This window comes from Macrobrachium nipponense, chromosome 6, assembly GCF_015104395.2.
Source record: "Macrobrachium nipponense isolate FS-2020 chromosome 6, ASM1510439v2, whole genome shotgun sequence".
NCBI lineage: Eukaryota > Metazoa > Arthropoda > Malacostraca > Decapoda > Palaemonidae > Macrobrachium > Macrobrachium nipponense.
In genome coordinates, this window is record NC_061108.1 from 139,843,925 (window position 1) to 139,857,721 (window position 13,797).

Here is a 13,797-nt window from a genome sequence, read left to right on the forward strand (position 1 = left end):
CTAAAGTACATCCAGCGACCACGTCCCAAAATTAATGATAGTGTATTTCCTACCCAGGTCGCCATATATACATACAATATTTCGTGGAACGTCGACGACTACCAGGAAAATGACGCAATCCTACATAAACCTAGTGTGCCTTTTTGACATTAACTGATCGCGTGGGGATTAGCGACCCCCAGAACAGCGAATTAGAGAAATGTGGGTTTGTGAATCCATAGAATTTTATTTTTTTTAGCCTTTTTCAAATGGGAGGTATATAAAGGTGACATGAGAGAGATAGAGAGACAGACAGATACACGCAGAGAATAGAACGAATAAATAAAATGGAGAGAGAGAGAGAGAGAGAGAGAGAGAGAGAGAGAGAGAGAGAGAGAGAGATAGACGAATCATCGCGTGGCATTAAAATTGTATTCTGAAAGGAGAGAGAGAGAAGAGAGAGAGAGAGAGAGAGAGAGAGAGAGAGAAATCAGAGACGAATCACCGAGTGGCACTAAAATTGTATTCTGAGAGAGAGAGAGAGAGAGAGAGAGGGAGAGATCAGACAAATCATCGAGTGGCACTAAAATTGTATTTAGAGAGAGACAGAGAGAGAGAGAGAGAGAGAGATAAAAGACGAAGTATCGAGTGGCATTAAAATTATTCGAGAGAATAGGACAAAGAAATCAAACGGATCATCGGGTGACATCCAAATTTTATTGTGAAATAGGAAGAGAGAGAGAGAGAGAGAGAGAGAGAGAGAGAGAGAGAGAGAGAGAGTTAACATTTCGGTTAGATTATAATGAACAATTCGGGATATTATTTTGGGCGCTCCCACGAGCCTTCCTCGATAATCATAATGAATATTTATCATCTCCCATTGTAATAAGCAAGAGATTTTAAAACTGTTATGGAAATTGGTATCGGAATATGGATTAGGGAGCATTTTTCCCGCCCCAACCGGTTTATATCTTTTTTTTTTTTTTTTTTTTTTTTTTGTTTTTTTTTTTTTTTTTTTTTTAGCGGTCAGGGCTTCTAATATCCCTAAAAGGTATGGTGTATTATGAGAGAGAGAGAGAGAGAGGAGAGAGAGAGAGAGAGAGAGAGAGAGAGGGTAGGGTTAGTGGGAAAGGGAACTAATGAGAGAGGGGTGAGAGAGAGAGAGAAAGGAAACGAGAGAGAGAGAGAGAGAGAGAGAGAGAGAGAGAGAGAGAGAGAGAGAGAAAGGAAACTAGAGAGAGAGGGGGGGAAACTAAAGAGAGAGAGAGAGAGAGAGAGAGAGAGAGAGACTTTTTAGATTAGATATATCATATCTCATGGAGAATAATGATAATCCGCGAAAATGACTAATGTCACTGTGCTGTTATATTATCGCCGAAGTAATAAATGGAGTTCAGTACAGCCCAAGGGTTCAGAGAGATTTATTCCAGTCATTACACGAAATGCCTTTGTGGAGAAATATTATTTGAATCGTCATGCAAGCGTGAGACGCAATACAAGAAATGCTTTATATTTTTAAATGGGAGAAGTGCTTTTATTTGTAATAAAAACGCTTTTATTTTTAGTAGGGGAAGCGTTTTTCTTTGTAATAAAAATGCTTTTATTTTAATGGGAGAAATGCTATTGTTTGTAATAAAAATGCTTTTATTTTTAATAAGAGAAGTAACGTTATTTTTAATGGCAGATTTTTACAAATATTAAAACAAAATCTTCGTATTTTCGTGCAGTTGGAATTGTTTAGGTAATTGGAAAAGTAATAGATGAAATACTTTTAATACAAGTAATGGGAGAAATGCTTTTAATTTAAGTAATAGATGAAATACTTTTAATATAAGTAATGGGAGAATGCTTTTAATTTAAGTACTGGGAGAAATACTTTTTTATTTTAAGCAATAGAAGAAATATTTTTTATTTTATGTAATAGAAGAAATGCTTTTATTTTTAATTGATAGCAGAAATGCTTTTTTATTTTAAGTAACAGGCGAATATCTTTTAAATACAAGTAATAGGAGAATATCTTTTATTTACAAGTTATAGGAGAAATGCTTTTATTTTGAATTAATAAGATAATTGCCTTTTTATTTTTAGTAATAGGGGAATATTTGTTATTTTTAAGTAATAGACGAATGCTTTTATTTTCAAGTAATAAGAGAAATGCTTTTATATTTTCAACTAATAAGAAAAATTCTTTTATTTTCAAGTAATAGACGAATTGCTTTTATTTTTAAATAATAAACGAAATGCTTTTATTTTCAACCAAAAAATAAATACTGTTATTTTTAAAATAATAGATGAAATGCTTTTATTTTTAAGCGGAAAGATAAATACTTTTATTTCTAGATATAGACGAAATGTTTATATTTTTAAGTAATAAGGCAAATGCTTTTATTTTTAAATAAGAAGAGAAATACTTTTTTTCAAGTAATAAGGAAAATGCTTTCATATTTTTAAGTAATAAGAGAAATTCTTTTATTTTCAAGTAGTACACGAAATGATTTTGTTTTTAAATAATAGACGAAATGCTTTTATTTTCAAGCAGCCTTATATTTTTAAATGAGAGATGAAATGCTTTTATTTTCAAGCAAAAAGATAAATGCTTTTATTTTCAAATCATTCACGAAATGTATTTATTTCCAAGTAATATGAGAAATACTTTTTTTTTCAAGCAAAAAAATAAATACTTTTATTTCTAAATAATAGACAAAATGCTTTTATTTTCAAGCAGAAAGATAAATACTTTTATTTTTAAAAAAATAGACGAAATGCTTTTATTTTCAACCAAAAAAATAAATACTTTTATTTTTAAATAATTGATGAAAGGCTTGAATACTTTTATTTTTGAATAATAGACGAAATTTTTATATTTTCAAGTAATGAAAGAAATGCTTTTATTTTCGAGTAATAAGAGAAATAATTTTATTTTCAAGTGAAAAGAAATAATTTTATTTTCAAGTAAAAAGATAAATAATTTTATTTTCAAGTAAAAAGAGAAATAATTTTATTTTCAAGTAAAAAGATAAATAATTTAATTTTCAAGTAAAAAGAGAAATAATTTTATTTTCAAGTAAAAAGAGAAATAATTTTATTTTCAAGTAATAAGAGAAATAATTTTATTTTCAAGTAAAAAAAAATAATTTTATTTTCAAGTAAAAAGATAAATAATTTTATTTTCAAATAATAAGGGAAATCATTTTATTTTCGAGTAATAAGATAAATACTTTTATTCTTCCGCCCTAGTTCACACGCCAGCGTTTGTGACTAAACATTCTTCCAAGTCTTTCTCTTCGCGTGTCTGCCTTACCTTACTCTGGTGGGTGTTACTGACGATGACAGCCACGTGGAGGAGAAGCGCCACACCCAGGGCGGTCACGCCCTGTTCCTTGCACGCCATGGCCACGCCCGCACCTCCCACGCTGGCCATCAACCATGCCCACGAGGGGATTTGCACGCACGACCACCACCAGCCGCTACTTCCGTCGGCGGCCTCCCCTCCCGAGTCGGACTTCGCGGCTTCAAAGGATTTCTGCCTCTGATGTTCCTCCCAGCACCCGCAGCCGTTGCTGCTGCTGCTGATGCTGGCACGCCTCCAGCTTCCCCCAGACGGCTCTCTTACTGCCCCTCCTCCTCCTCCTCCTCCTCCTCCTACAGATACCCTGTCTGTGTCGTCACGCCCTCGGAGATACTTTATATAGGCGGTCAGTGCCAGGCAGAAAGCGAGGGCGGCCAGGAGCTCCGCCCTGCCCACCACGCCCGCCACGGCTTCCACGTGCACCGGGTGGGCTGCGAAAAGGGCGCCGGCACCTAGCCTGACCCAGGGGCTCACGCCCGCGCACTTGAGGACGCCCACGTAGGCGGCGGTGACGGCGGCGTGGAGGGCGACGTTGAGGGCGTGGAAGGTGGAGGCCGAGATGGTGGTGTTGAGCGAGGGCGTCACTGAAGAAGAGGAAGAAGACGAAGAAGAAGGCACAGCAGAAGGGGCGGACGAAGACGCGGTTGGCACTGGAGAATGGGCGTGGTCCGAAGGGCGGCGGGGAGGGCCTGAGGGCGCAGCAGAAGAAGACGAAGAAGGAGGAGGAGGCGGAAGATTCCCAGGAGGTTGAGGAGGAGGAGGAGGAGGAGTTGGAATATTCCCAGGAGGCGTCTGACGTTGATGATGATGATGATGATGTTTTCGTGGGACGTCCTTATTCCCGGAGGAGGAGGAGGAGGATGACGAAGTTGTCGGGGAAATGTCGCTCCCCATCTCGGAGGAGCCCTCCTCCTCCTCGGCGCCCTTGTCGCTGTTGTGGGACAACATTCTGGCCACGATGACGTTCCACCTGGGGAATGGAGAGAAAGGATGATGTATCAGATATCGTCGCGTGAAGTTTTTTTATTTTTTTTATTTTTATTTTTTTTATTCACTATTTCGAAAGTCAATTACAGGCTGGTGTTGACTTCAGAAATGTTTGTTTAGGTTTGTTTTAGTTCATATTTATTTTTTATATGTTATATGGCCTTGAGCTGAAGTAAAATTTATTATTATTATTATTATTATTATTATTATTATTATTATTATTATTATTATTATTATTATTATTATTATTATTATTATTATTATTATATTATTATTATTATTATTATTATTACTATTATTCTTATTATTATTATTATTATTATTATTGTGGTTTAGTTATTAAATAGTATGCACATACGCACTCATGCACACATATATCTATATATTTGGTATTAAGCTCTTTAAGGAATCTCTTAATTTTATCTTCGATGTTAAAAATTAGTTGACAATCAGGTTTGCCAATTTTTTGGCTGATATTAATGGACAATAGTAAATTTTAAAAAAGTGGCAAACCTGATTGTCAAAAAATTTTTAACATTGCAATTATATATATATATATATATATATATATATATATATATTATATATATATATATATATATATATACGTATATATATATATATATATATATATATATATATATATATATATATATATATATATATATATCATAAATCTATTTTTTTAGAAAGAAACAAAAATGGTGGCTTCATTTGTTCAGCAGTTGTAATAATGACTTAAACCATCTCTGCATTATATACTGAATAATGAATTAGACCATTTCTGTATGATGTATCGTTTTACCATTTTCCAAGGATTATTTCATCATGACTTGGACGCATTACGTATAAATTAAGATTTTTATTCTATCTCCTGTAAATTATATGATGACATTTTTCTTACATTTTGACAGATACCGATACTCATGAGTTCGAGAAAGGACGTAGCATTGTTTTAAAGCAATATGCATTATTTATTTATTTAGGACTTTAATACTGTGTTGTGTGTGGAGCCTTTTAACTTACATTGATTGATGCTTTAGTTTCATTTCACTTTTTCTGTTATCGCGGTTAAGCTTTTATTCAGTTTAAAAGTTTCTTTGGAAGTAATTCCTGTTTCCATATAAATATTTGCTTGATTATGAATTACGTGAATTAATAATATTAATACAATTTCATTTCAAATATCTTTCTCTCCTAACTGTAAATACGCAAATTTATAATAGTTTGGCGTGTTTCCTTATAAAATTTTTTACTTTATTTTTAGTTATAATAATTCGCATAATTATAAAATTGAATTTCAAACAACTTTCTCGTTAACTATAGCAATACAAGTTAATAATCGTTTGACAGGTTACCATATAAGTGTTTGTTTTATTTTGAACTATAACAGTTGATAATGGTAATAACATTTAATTTCAAATATTTTCATTTTCCAATATGGAAATGCAAGACAATAATTTGACCTTTTTCCATAATACTGTTTGCTGTATTTTGCTTTATTTTGAATATAATAATAATAATAATAATAATAATAATAATAATAATAATAATAATAATAATAATAATAATATAATAATAATAATGCTATCTGGACGTTTTTGATAATCAAAGAACTTCGAACACCTGCTTTACAATTTATGACGTTTTCCATAATACGTTTGCTTGAATAATAATAAATAATAATAATAATAATAATAATAATAATAATAATAATAATAATAATAATAATAATGAAGAACAGTAGGAGAAGGAAAACCAACCTAAGCATGGCATGGATAGACTATAAGAAAGCCTTCGACATGATACCACACACATGGCTAATAGAATGCCTGAAAATATATGGGGCAGAGGAAAATACCATCAGCTTCCTCAAAAATACAATGCGCAACTGGAATACAATACTTACAAGCTCTGGAAAAAGACTAGCAGAGGTTAATATCAGGATAGGGATTTCTCCAGGGCGACTCACTGTCCCCACTACTCTTCGTAGTAGCCATGATTCCCATGACAAAAGTACTACAGAAGATGGATGCCGGGTACCAACTCAAGAAAAGAGGCAACAAAATCACCATCTGATGTTCATGGACGACATCAAGCTGTATGGTAAGAGCATCAAGGAAATAGATACCCTAATCCAGACTGTAAGGATTGTATCTGGAGACATCAGGTGTGGAGTTTTGGAATAGAAAAATGCGCCTTAGTCAACATACAAAAAGGCAAAGTAACGAGAACTGAAGGGATAAAGCTACCAGATGGGAGCAACATCAAACACATAGATGAGACAGGATACAAATACCTGGGAATAATGGAAGGAGGAGATATAAAACACCAAGAGATGAAGGACACGATCAGGAGAATATATGCAGAGACTCAAGGCGATACTCAAGTCAAAACTCAACGCCGAAATATATAAAAGCCATAAACACTGGGCAGTGCCAGTAATCAGATACAGTGCAGGAATAGTGGGGGAATGGACGAAGCAGAACTCCGCAGCATAGATCAGAAAACCAGGAAACAAATGACAATACACAAAGCACTACACCCAAGAGCAAATACGGACAGACTATACATAACACGAAAGGAAGGAGGGAGAGGACTACTAAGTATAGAGGACTGCGTCAACATCGAAAACAGAGCACTGGGGCAATATCTGAAAACCAGTGAAGACGAGTGGCTAAAGAGTGCTGGGAAGAAGGACTAATAAAAGTAGACGAAGACCCAGAAATATACAGAGACAGGAAGAAAGACAGAAAGAACAGAGGACTGGCACAACAAACCAATGCACGGACAATACATGAGACAGATTAAAGAACTAGCCAGCGATGACAATTGGCAATGGCTACGAGTGGGGAGAGCTAAAGAAGGAAACTGAAGGAATGATAACAGCGGCACAAGATCAGGCCCTAAGAACCAGATATGTTCAAAGTATGATAGACGGAAATAACATCTCTCCTATATGTAGGAAGTGCAATACGAAAAATGAAACCATAAACCACATAGCAAGTGAATGCCCGGCACTTGCACAGAACCAGTACAAAAAGAGGCATGATTCAGTGGCAAAAGCCCTCCACTGGAGCCTGTGCAAGAAACATCAGCTACCTTGCAGTAATAAGTGGTACGAGCACCAACCTGAGGGAGTGATAGAAAACGATCAGGCAAAGATCCTCTGGGACTATGGTATCAGAACGGATAGGGTGATACTGCAAATATCCCCAGACGTGACGTTGATTGACAAAGTCAAGAGAAGCATCACTCATTGATGTCGCAATACCATGGGACACCAGAGTTGAAGAGAAAGAGAGGGAAAAAATGGATAAGTATCAAGATCTGAAAATAGAAATAAGAAGGATATGGGATATGCCAGTGGAAATCGTACCCATAATCATAGGAGCACTCGGCACGATCCCAAGATCCCTGAAAAGGAATCTGGAAAAACTAGAGGCTGAAGTAGCTCCGGGCCTCATGCAGAAGAGTGTGATCCTAGAAACGGCACTCATAGTAAGAAAAGTGATGGACTCCTAAGGAGGCAGGATGCACCCGGAACCCCACACTATAAATACCACCCAGTCGAATTGGAGGACTGTGATAGAGCAAAAAAAAAAAAAAAAAAAAAAAAAAAAAAAATAATAATAATAATAATAATAATACTATCTGGAACGTTTTTGGATAATCAAAGAACTTCGAACACCTGCTTTGCAATTTACCTGCTGAAAAAAAAAATCAATAACTAGACTTTCATGTCAAACATCTTTCCCTTTCTGACTATAGAAATGCATCGGCCATGTCATGTCTGTTGTTTGTTACTGCAAGCTGCTCCCCCCCCCACAACACCCCCCTCCCTTGACGGTCTCGCGTGCGTTATGTATTTATTCATGGGACAAAGACCACACTGCCATGTCCGTCCATTTTTACGACCGTGAATTTTTGCTTCATGTGATCTTATTTTCAGATTTTTTTTTTTTTTGCCGTCGTCGTTGTTGGCTATTTGGCTCTGAGGATTTCTCTCTCTCTCTCTCTCTCTCTCTCTCTCTCTCTCTCTCTCTCTGTACCCCCTCGCAGTCTCTCTCTCTGTATCCCCCTCGCGTTCTCTCTCTCTTTCTCTTTATCTCTTCCTGCCATTCTTTCTCTCTCAGTCTCTCTACCAGTTTGTCTCTCTCTCAGTCCCCCCCCCCTTCTCTCTCTCTCTCTCTCTCTCTCTCTCTCTCTCTCTCTCTCTCTCTCCGTCCCAGAGCGCCCTGTGGTACATCTGAGAGGTGCTGAATACTTCACTGCTGGTCTCTATGTCCCTCTCGAACAGTCAGAGAATAGCAAGGTCTTCTGGGACCGCGGCTGGAAAATATGAACAGCCTGGAAACAAGACTCCAGGTGGATAAATAAACAAATATCCAGGTGGATAAATAAATACGCCAGGTGGATAAATAAACAATTCATCAAGTGGATAAATAAACAATAAACCAAGTGGATGAATAAACAGTACTCCAGGTGGATAAACAAACAATACTCCAGGTTTATAATTAAGCACTTCGCCAAGTGGATAAAGTGGATAAATAAATAATAAACCAAGTAGATAAATAAACAATGCACCAAGTGGATAAATAAACAAATATCCAGGTGGATAGATAAACAATAATCCAGGTTTATAAATAAACAATAATCTAAGTGGATAAATAAACAGTACTCCAGGTGAATAAATAAACAAATATCCAGGTGATGAACAATAATCCAAGTGAATAAATAAGCAATATTCCAAGTAGATAAATAAACAATGTACCAGGTTTATAAATAAGCAATTCGCCAAGTGGATAATTAAACAATAATCCAAGTGGATAAATAAACAATAAACCAGGTGGATAAATAAACAAATATTCAGGTGGATAAATAAACAAATATCCAGGTGGATAAATAAATACGCCAGGTGGATAAATAAACAATTCGCCTGGTGGATGAATAAATACGCCAGGTGGATAAATAAACAATTCATCAAGTGGATAAATAAACAATAAACCAAGTGGATAAATAAACAGTACTCCATGTGGATAAATAAGTAGTACTCCAAGTTTATAATTAAGCAGTTCGTCAAGTGGATAAATAAATAATAAACCAAGTAGATAAATAAACAATGCACCAAGTGGATATATAAACAAATATCCAGGTGGATAGATAAACAATAATCCAGGTTTATAAATAAACAATAATCCAAGTGGATAAATAAACAGTACTCCAGGTGAATAAATAAACAAATATCCAGGTGATAAACAATAATCCAAGTGGATAAATAAGCAATATTCCAAGTAGATAAATAAACAATGTACCAAGTTTATAAATAAGCAATTCGCCAAGTGGATAATTAAACAATAATCCAAGTGGATAAATAAACAATAAACCAGGTGGATAAATAAACAAATATCCAGGTGGATAAATAAACAAATATCCAGGTGGATAAATAAACAACTCGCCTGGTGGATGAATAAATACGCCAGGTGGATAAATAAACAATTCGTCAAGTGGATAAATAAACAATAAACCAAGTGGATAAATAAACAGTACTCCATGTGGATAAATAAGTAGTACTCCAGGTTTATAATTAAGCAGTTCGCCAAGTGGATAAATAAACAATAAACCAAGTGGATAAATAAGCAATGCACCAGGTGGATAAATAAACAAATATCCAGGTGGATAGATAAACAATAATCCAGGTTTATAAATAAACAATAATCCAAGTGGATAAATAAACAGTACTCCAGGTGGATAAATAAATAAATACCCAGGTGGACAGATAAACAATAATCCAATTGGATAGATAAACAATGCACCAGGTGGATAAATAAACAAATATCCGGGTGATAAACAATAATCCAAATGGATAATTAAGCAATATTCCAAGTGGACAAATAAGAATTGCACCAGGTTTATCAATAAGCAATTCTCCAAGTGGATAAATAAACAATAATCTAAGTGAATAAATAAACAATTCGCCAGGTCGATGAATAAACAATAATCCAAGTGGGTAAATAAACAATTCGCCAGGTGGATGAATAAACAATACTCCAGGTGGATAAATAAACAAATATCCAAGTGGATAGATAAACAATAATCCAAGTGGATAAATAAGGAATATCCCAAGTGGACAAATATAATTTTTAAAATAAATTTATAAATAAGCAATTCGCCAAGTGGATAAATAAACAATAATCTAAGTGGGTAAATAAACAACACGCCAGGTGGATAAATAAACAATTCGCCAGGTCGATGAATAAACAATAATCCAAGTGGGTAAATAAACAATTCGTCAGATGGATGAATAAACAACGCAGCCTCAGCGACCCCCTACTAGACTCGGATACAATGTCCAACATGTAAAGCAATAATGAACGGCCGCTGTTTTTTGTATCGAGAGCTCAAAGTCTGATTGCCTTCCCTGCCTGCCTCCGGGGAGCTCTCTCTCTCTCTCTCTCTCTCTCTCTCTCTCTCTCTCTCATTTGCGGATGCGTAAATAGTTGAAGGCCGACCAGAAAACGAATGTGAAGAGGAACTGGGTGAATGTATACACAATACACAAATATTGATCGTACACGCTGTATTATTATTATTATTATTATTATTATTATTATTATTATTATTATTATTATTATTATTATTATTATTATTTTATGGAAGAAGAAGACCATCTTTCAAACAAATTCAAACGTATTATTATTATTATTATTATTATTATTATTATTATTATTATTATTATTATTTTGTTCTAAATGGTCCACAATAATACAAAGTGTTAAGAGTCCGTGTATAATTTTTAAGGCTTTACAAAAAGCTTTTGAACCCTTCCCTGGGTTCGAAAGCTTTTTGGAAAGTCTTAAAAATTATGTCAAAGTCTTAAAATTATACACGGACTCTTAACACTTTGTATTATTGTGGACCCTGTAGATTCGTAGAACATTATATATACTCTCGCGATAGAGAGTTTTTCCCTATATTTATTATTAATATTATTATTATTATTATTATTATTATTATTATTATTATTATTATTATTATTATTATTATTATTATTATTATTATTATTATTATTGGTAGAAATTGATATCATTAAAATTGTCATAGACAGTTAGTTGGCCTGTATAGAAAAAGCAAGATTACCCTGAAGAATTAGAAAATAGAGAAGCGTAAAAGTAATTACGTGGCTCAATTGTTTTATTATTATATATTATTATTATTATTATTATTATTATTATTATTATTATTATTATTATTATTATTACAAGAAAACTGAAAAGTATTTTTTAAATGTCGTTGCAGTATAGTACGTATTTTAAGTAAGTGCAAGATTACATTTATTATAAAATCATAAATATATTTTTTTAAATGTCGTTGAAGTGTAGCACGTTTTTTTTAAGTAAATGCAAGATTACATTGATGATTAAAAAAAAAGTATAAAAGTGAGTATTTGCGTAAAACGAACCAATTCGCAGAAATCGTAATTCTAAGCATGAGATGAAATAATATTCACGAATTTAAAAGATACCTTGAGTATAACAGCACGCGCGAAGATTGAATTACCGGGAACTCATACCACACGAAGTGTGAAAAACATTTATGATAAAACCAGTTATTTGTCTTTTGTCGTCAATTTAACCATAAAATTAATTCGGTTATTTCATGCCAAAGCGGTGTCATAATTTCTCCTTTTAATGAATCGGTATCAACAACAGTGAGAACTACACTTATGGCAGAGCAAAGGGATGGTGGGAAACCTGATTAATTAATAATGTTTTTGGAAAATGTATGTCTCGTTTGTGACAGAGGCCGGCTTTGTATTTTTTTTTTTTTTTATCTGGAATTAAAATCACACCGTTTGGCGAGGCACGTGTATTATATGTAGTTATTTTCTAGATATTGCTTAGCTGTGAATGATAATTATCTTTGACAGTCGATAACCCATGAATTCAAAAGTATTTCCAATTGTGTTTTTGCCAGCTGGGATAGATCTAGTTTTTTTTTTTTTTTTTTTTTTTTTTGCATGAAAAACAACAGTTTCTTGTTAATAGAAAAATAACCCCTGAGAGGGTAGTACCGCGAGGTACACTGTAAGCATTACTGAAGGTTCTTTGCAGTGTCCTTTCGGCCCCTAGCTGCAACCCCTTTCATTTATTTTACTGTTTCTCCGTTCATGTTTTCCTTCTTCACTTATGTGCACCAATTGTTTCATTATGCAACTGCTTTGAGGTTTACCTCCTTTTACTCCTTTCAAACCCTTCTTGTTTCATCTTTCAGCGCTGAATGACATCATAGGGACCATCGTTTGGACCTTGTCCTAAATTTTATATTACTCCCCCTTCCAATAGGAAATGACCAATTTGACCTTTGACGGCAGAAATGTTTATAACTTTCAAATCGAGAATGCAGCGTTTACAAAGCTCCTCATTTTAATCTGTTGTTTGTCTTCGTCTGTATCCGGGCATTTTTAGACTGGGAACCCTTGTTCCACAACAGTTTTAATCCTTCGTTAAGAGGTAAAGAAGGCAACACGGCCATTCTCTTCTCCTGAATCCAGTCTTAACACAAATGGAAGGCAAGTTTGTCGAATTACTTGTTGCGTTGTACTTGTGTCATTTGCTGTTTAAAATAAATCAGATGTCTCTGCGAATAACATGGGTTCTGGGGCTGAAAACTGGATATTTAATAATAAACAGTATTTCAAGTCCCTTAGTAGCAGCGCTTCAGTAGCGTGGTTGGAATGGTCTTTGCTTGCCACCTCGATCGCCGCGAGTTCAATTCTCGGGCATTCCATTGAGGTGTGAGAGATGTGTATTTCTGGTGTTAGAAGTTCACTCTCGACGTGGTTCGGAAGTCACGTAAAGCCGTTGGTCCCGTTGCTGAATAACCATACTGGTTCCATGCAACGTAAAAACACCATACAAACAAGCTGATTTAGTAGCAATGCGTTTTTAAACGTTTTGAACTGCTGACGTCTTTGATAATAAAGATGGTTACATTTAACATTAGTCTCTTTGTAGAAATGAGAATTGCCCATCTGATAGCACAGCGTTGGTCTGTTTCAATTTGGTGAATATTATGGAGCCGATAACTAGATGAAGGCCTTGGATTAAATGTATATGCTTATATGTATGTATATATGAATGTAATACTCTGCATTTATAAGGAAGATTAAACAAAGATAATTTGTGCCATTTACGTCAAAATGACTAGATGAAGACCTTAGATAAAATGTATATGCTTGTATGTATGTATATATGAAATAATACTCTGCATTTATAAGTAAGATTTGGAAAGACAATTGGTACGACTTGTGTCAAACTGACCTAAGGCTAAAAGCCACTGCTGCCTCGTGAATTAGAAGACTGATACTATTTTGGAAAATGGTAACAATAATCTGATATCCCTGGATCAATAAATTTTTTATAATAGTCGTAAGCATGACTGGATATCATACTATTGAATATGAAAGCGCTCACTATGAA

The 13,797-nt window shown here is 34.5% G+C and overlaps 1 protein-coding gene across 1 annotated transcript in view; it reads right to left on the reverse strand.

Moving 5' to 3' along the window:
• Window positions 1-13,797, reverse strand: part of LOC135216661 (pneumococcal serine-rich repeat protein-like) — a 670,367-nt gene that overhangs the window by 119,449 nt on the left and 537,121 nt on the right. The window contains exon 4 of the mRNA XM_064252048.1: window positions 3,281-4,298. Coding sequence (XP_064108118.1) covers window positions 3,281-4,298 — 1,018 coding nt within the window. The remainder of the gene's footprint in view (window positions 1-3,280; window positions 4,299-13,797) is intronic.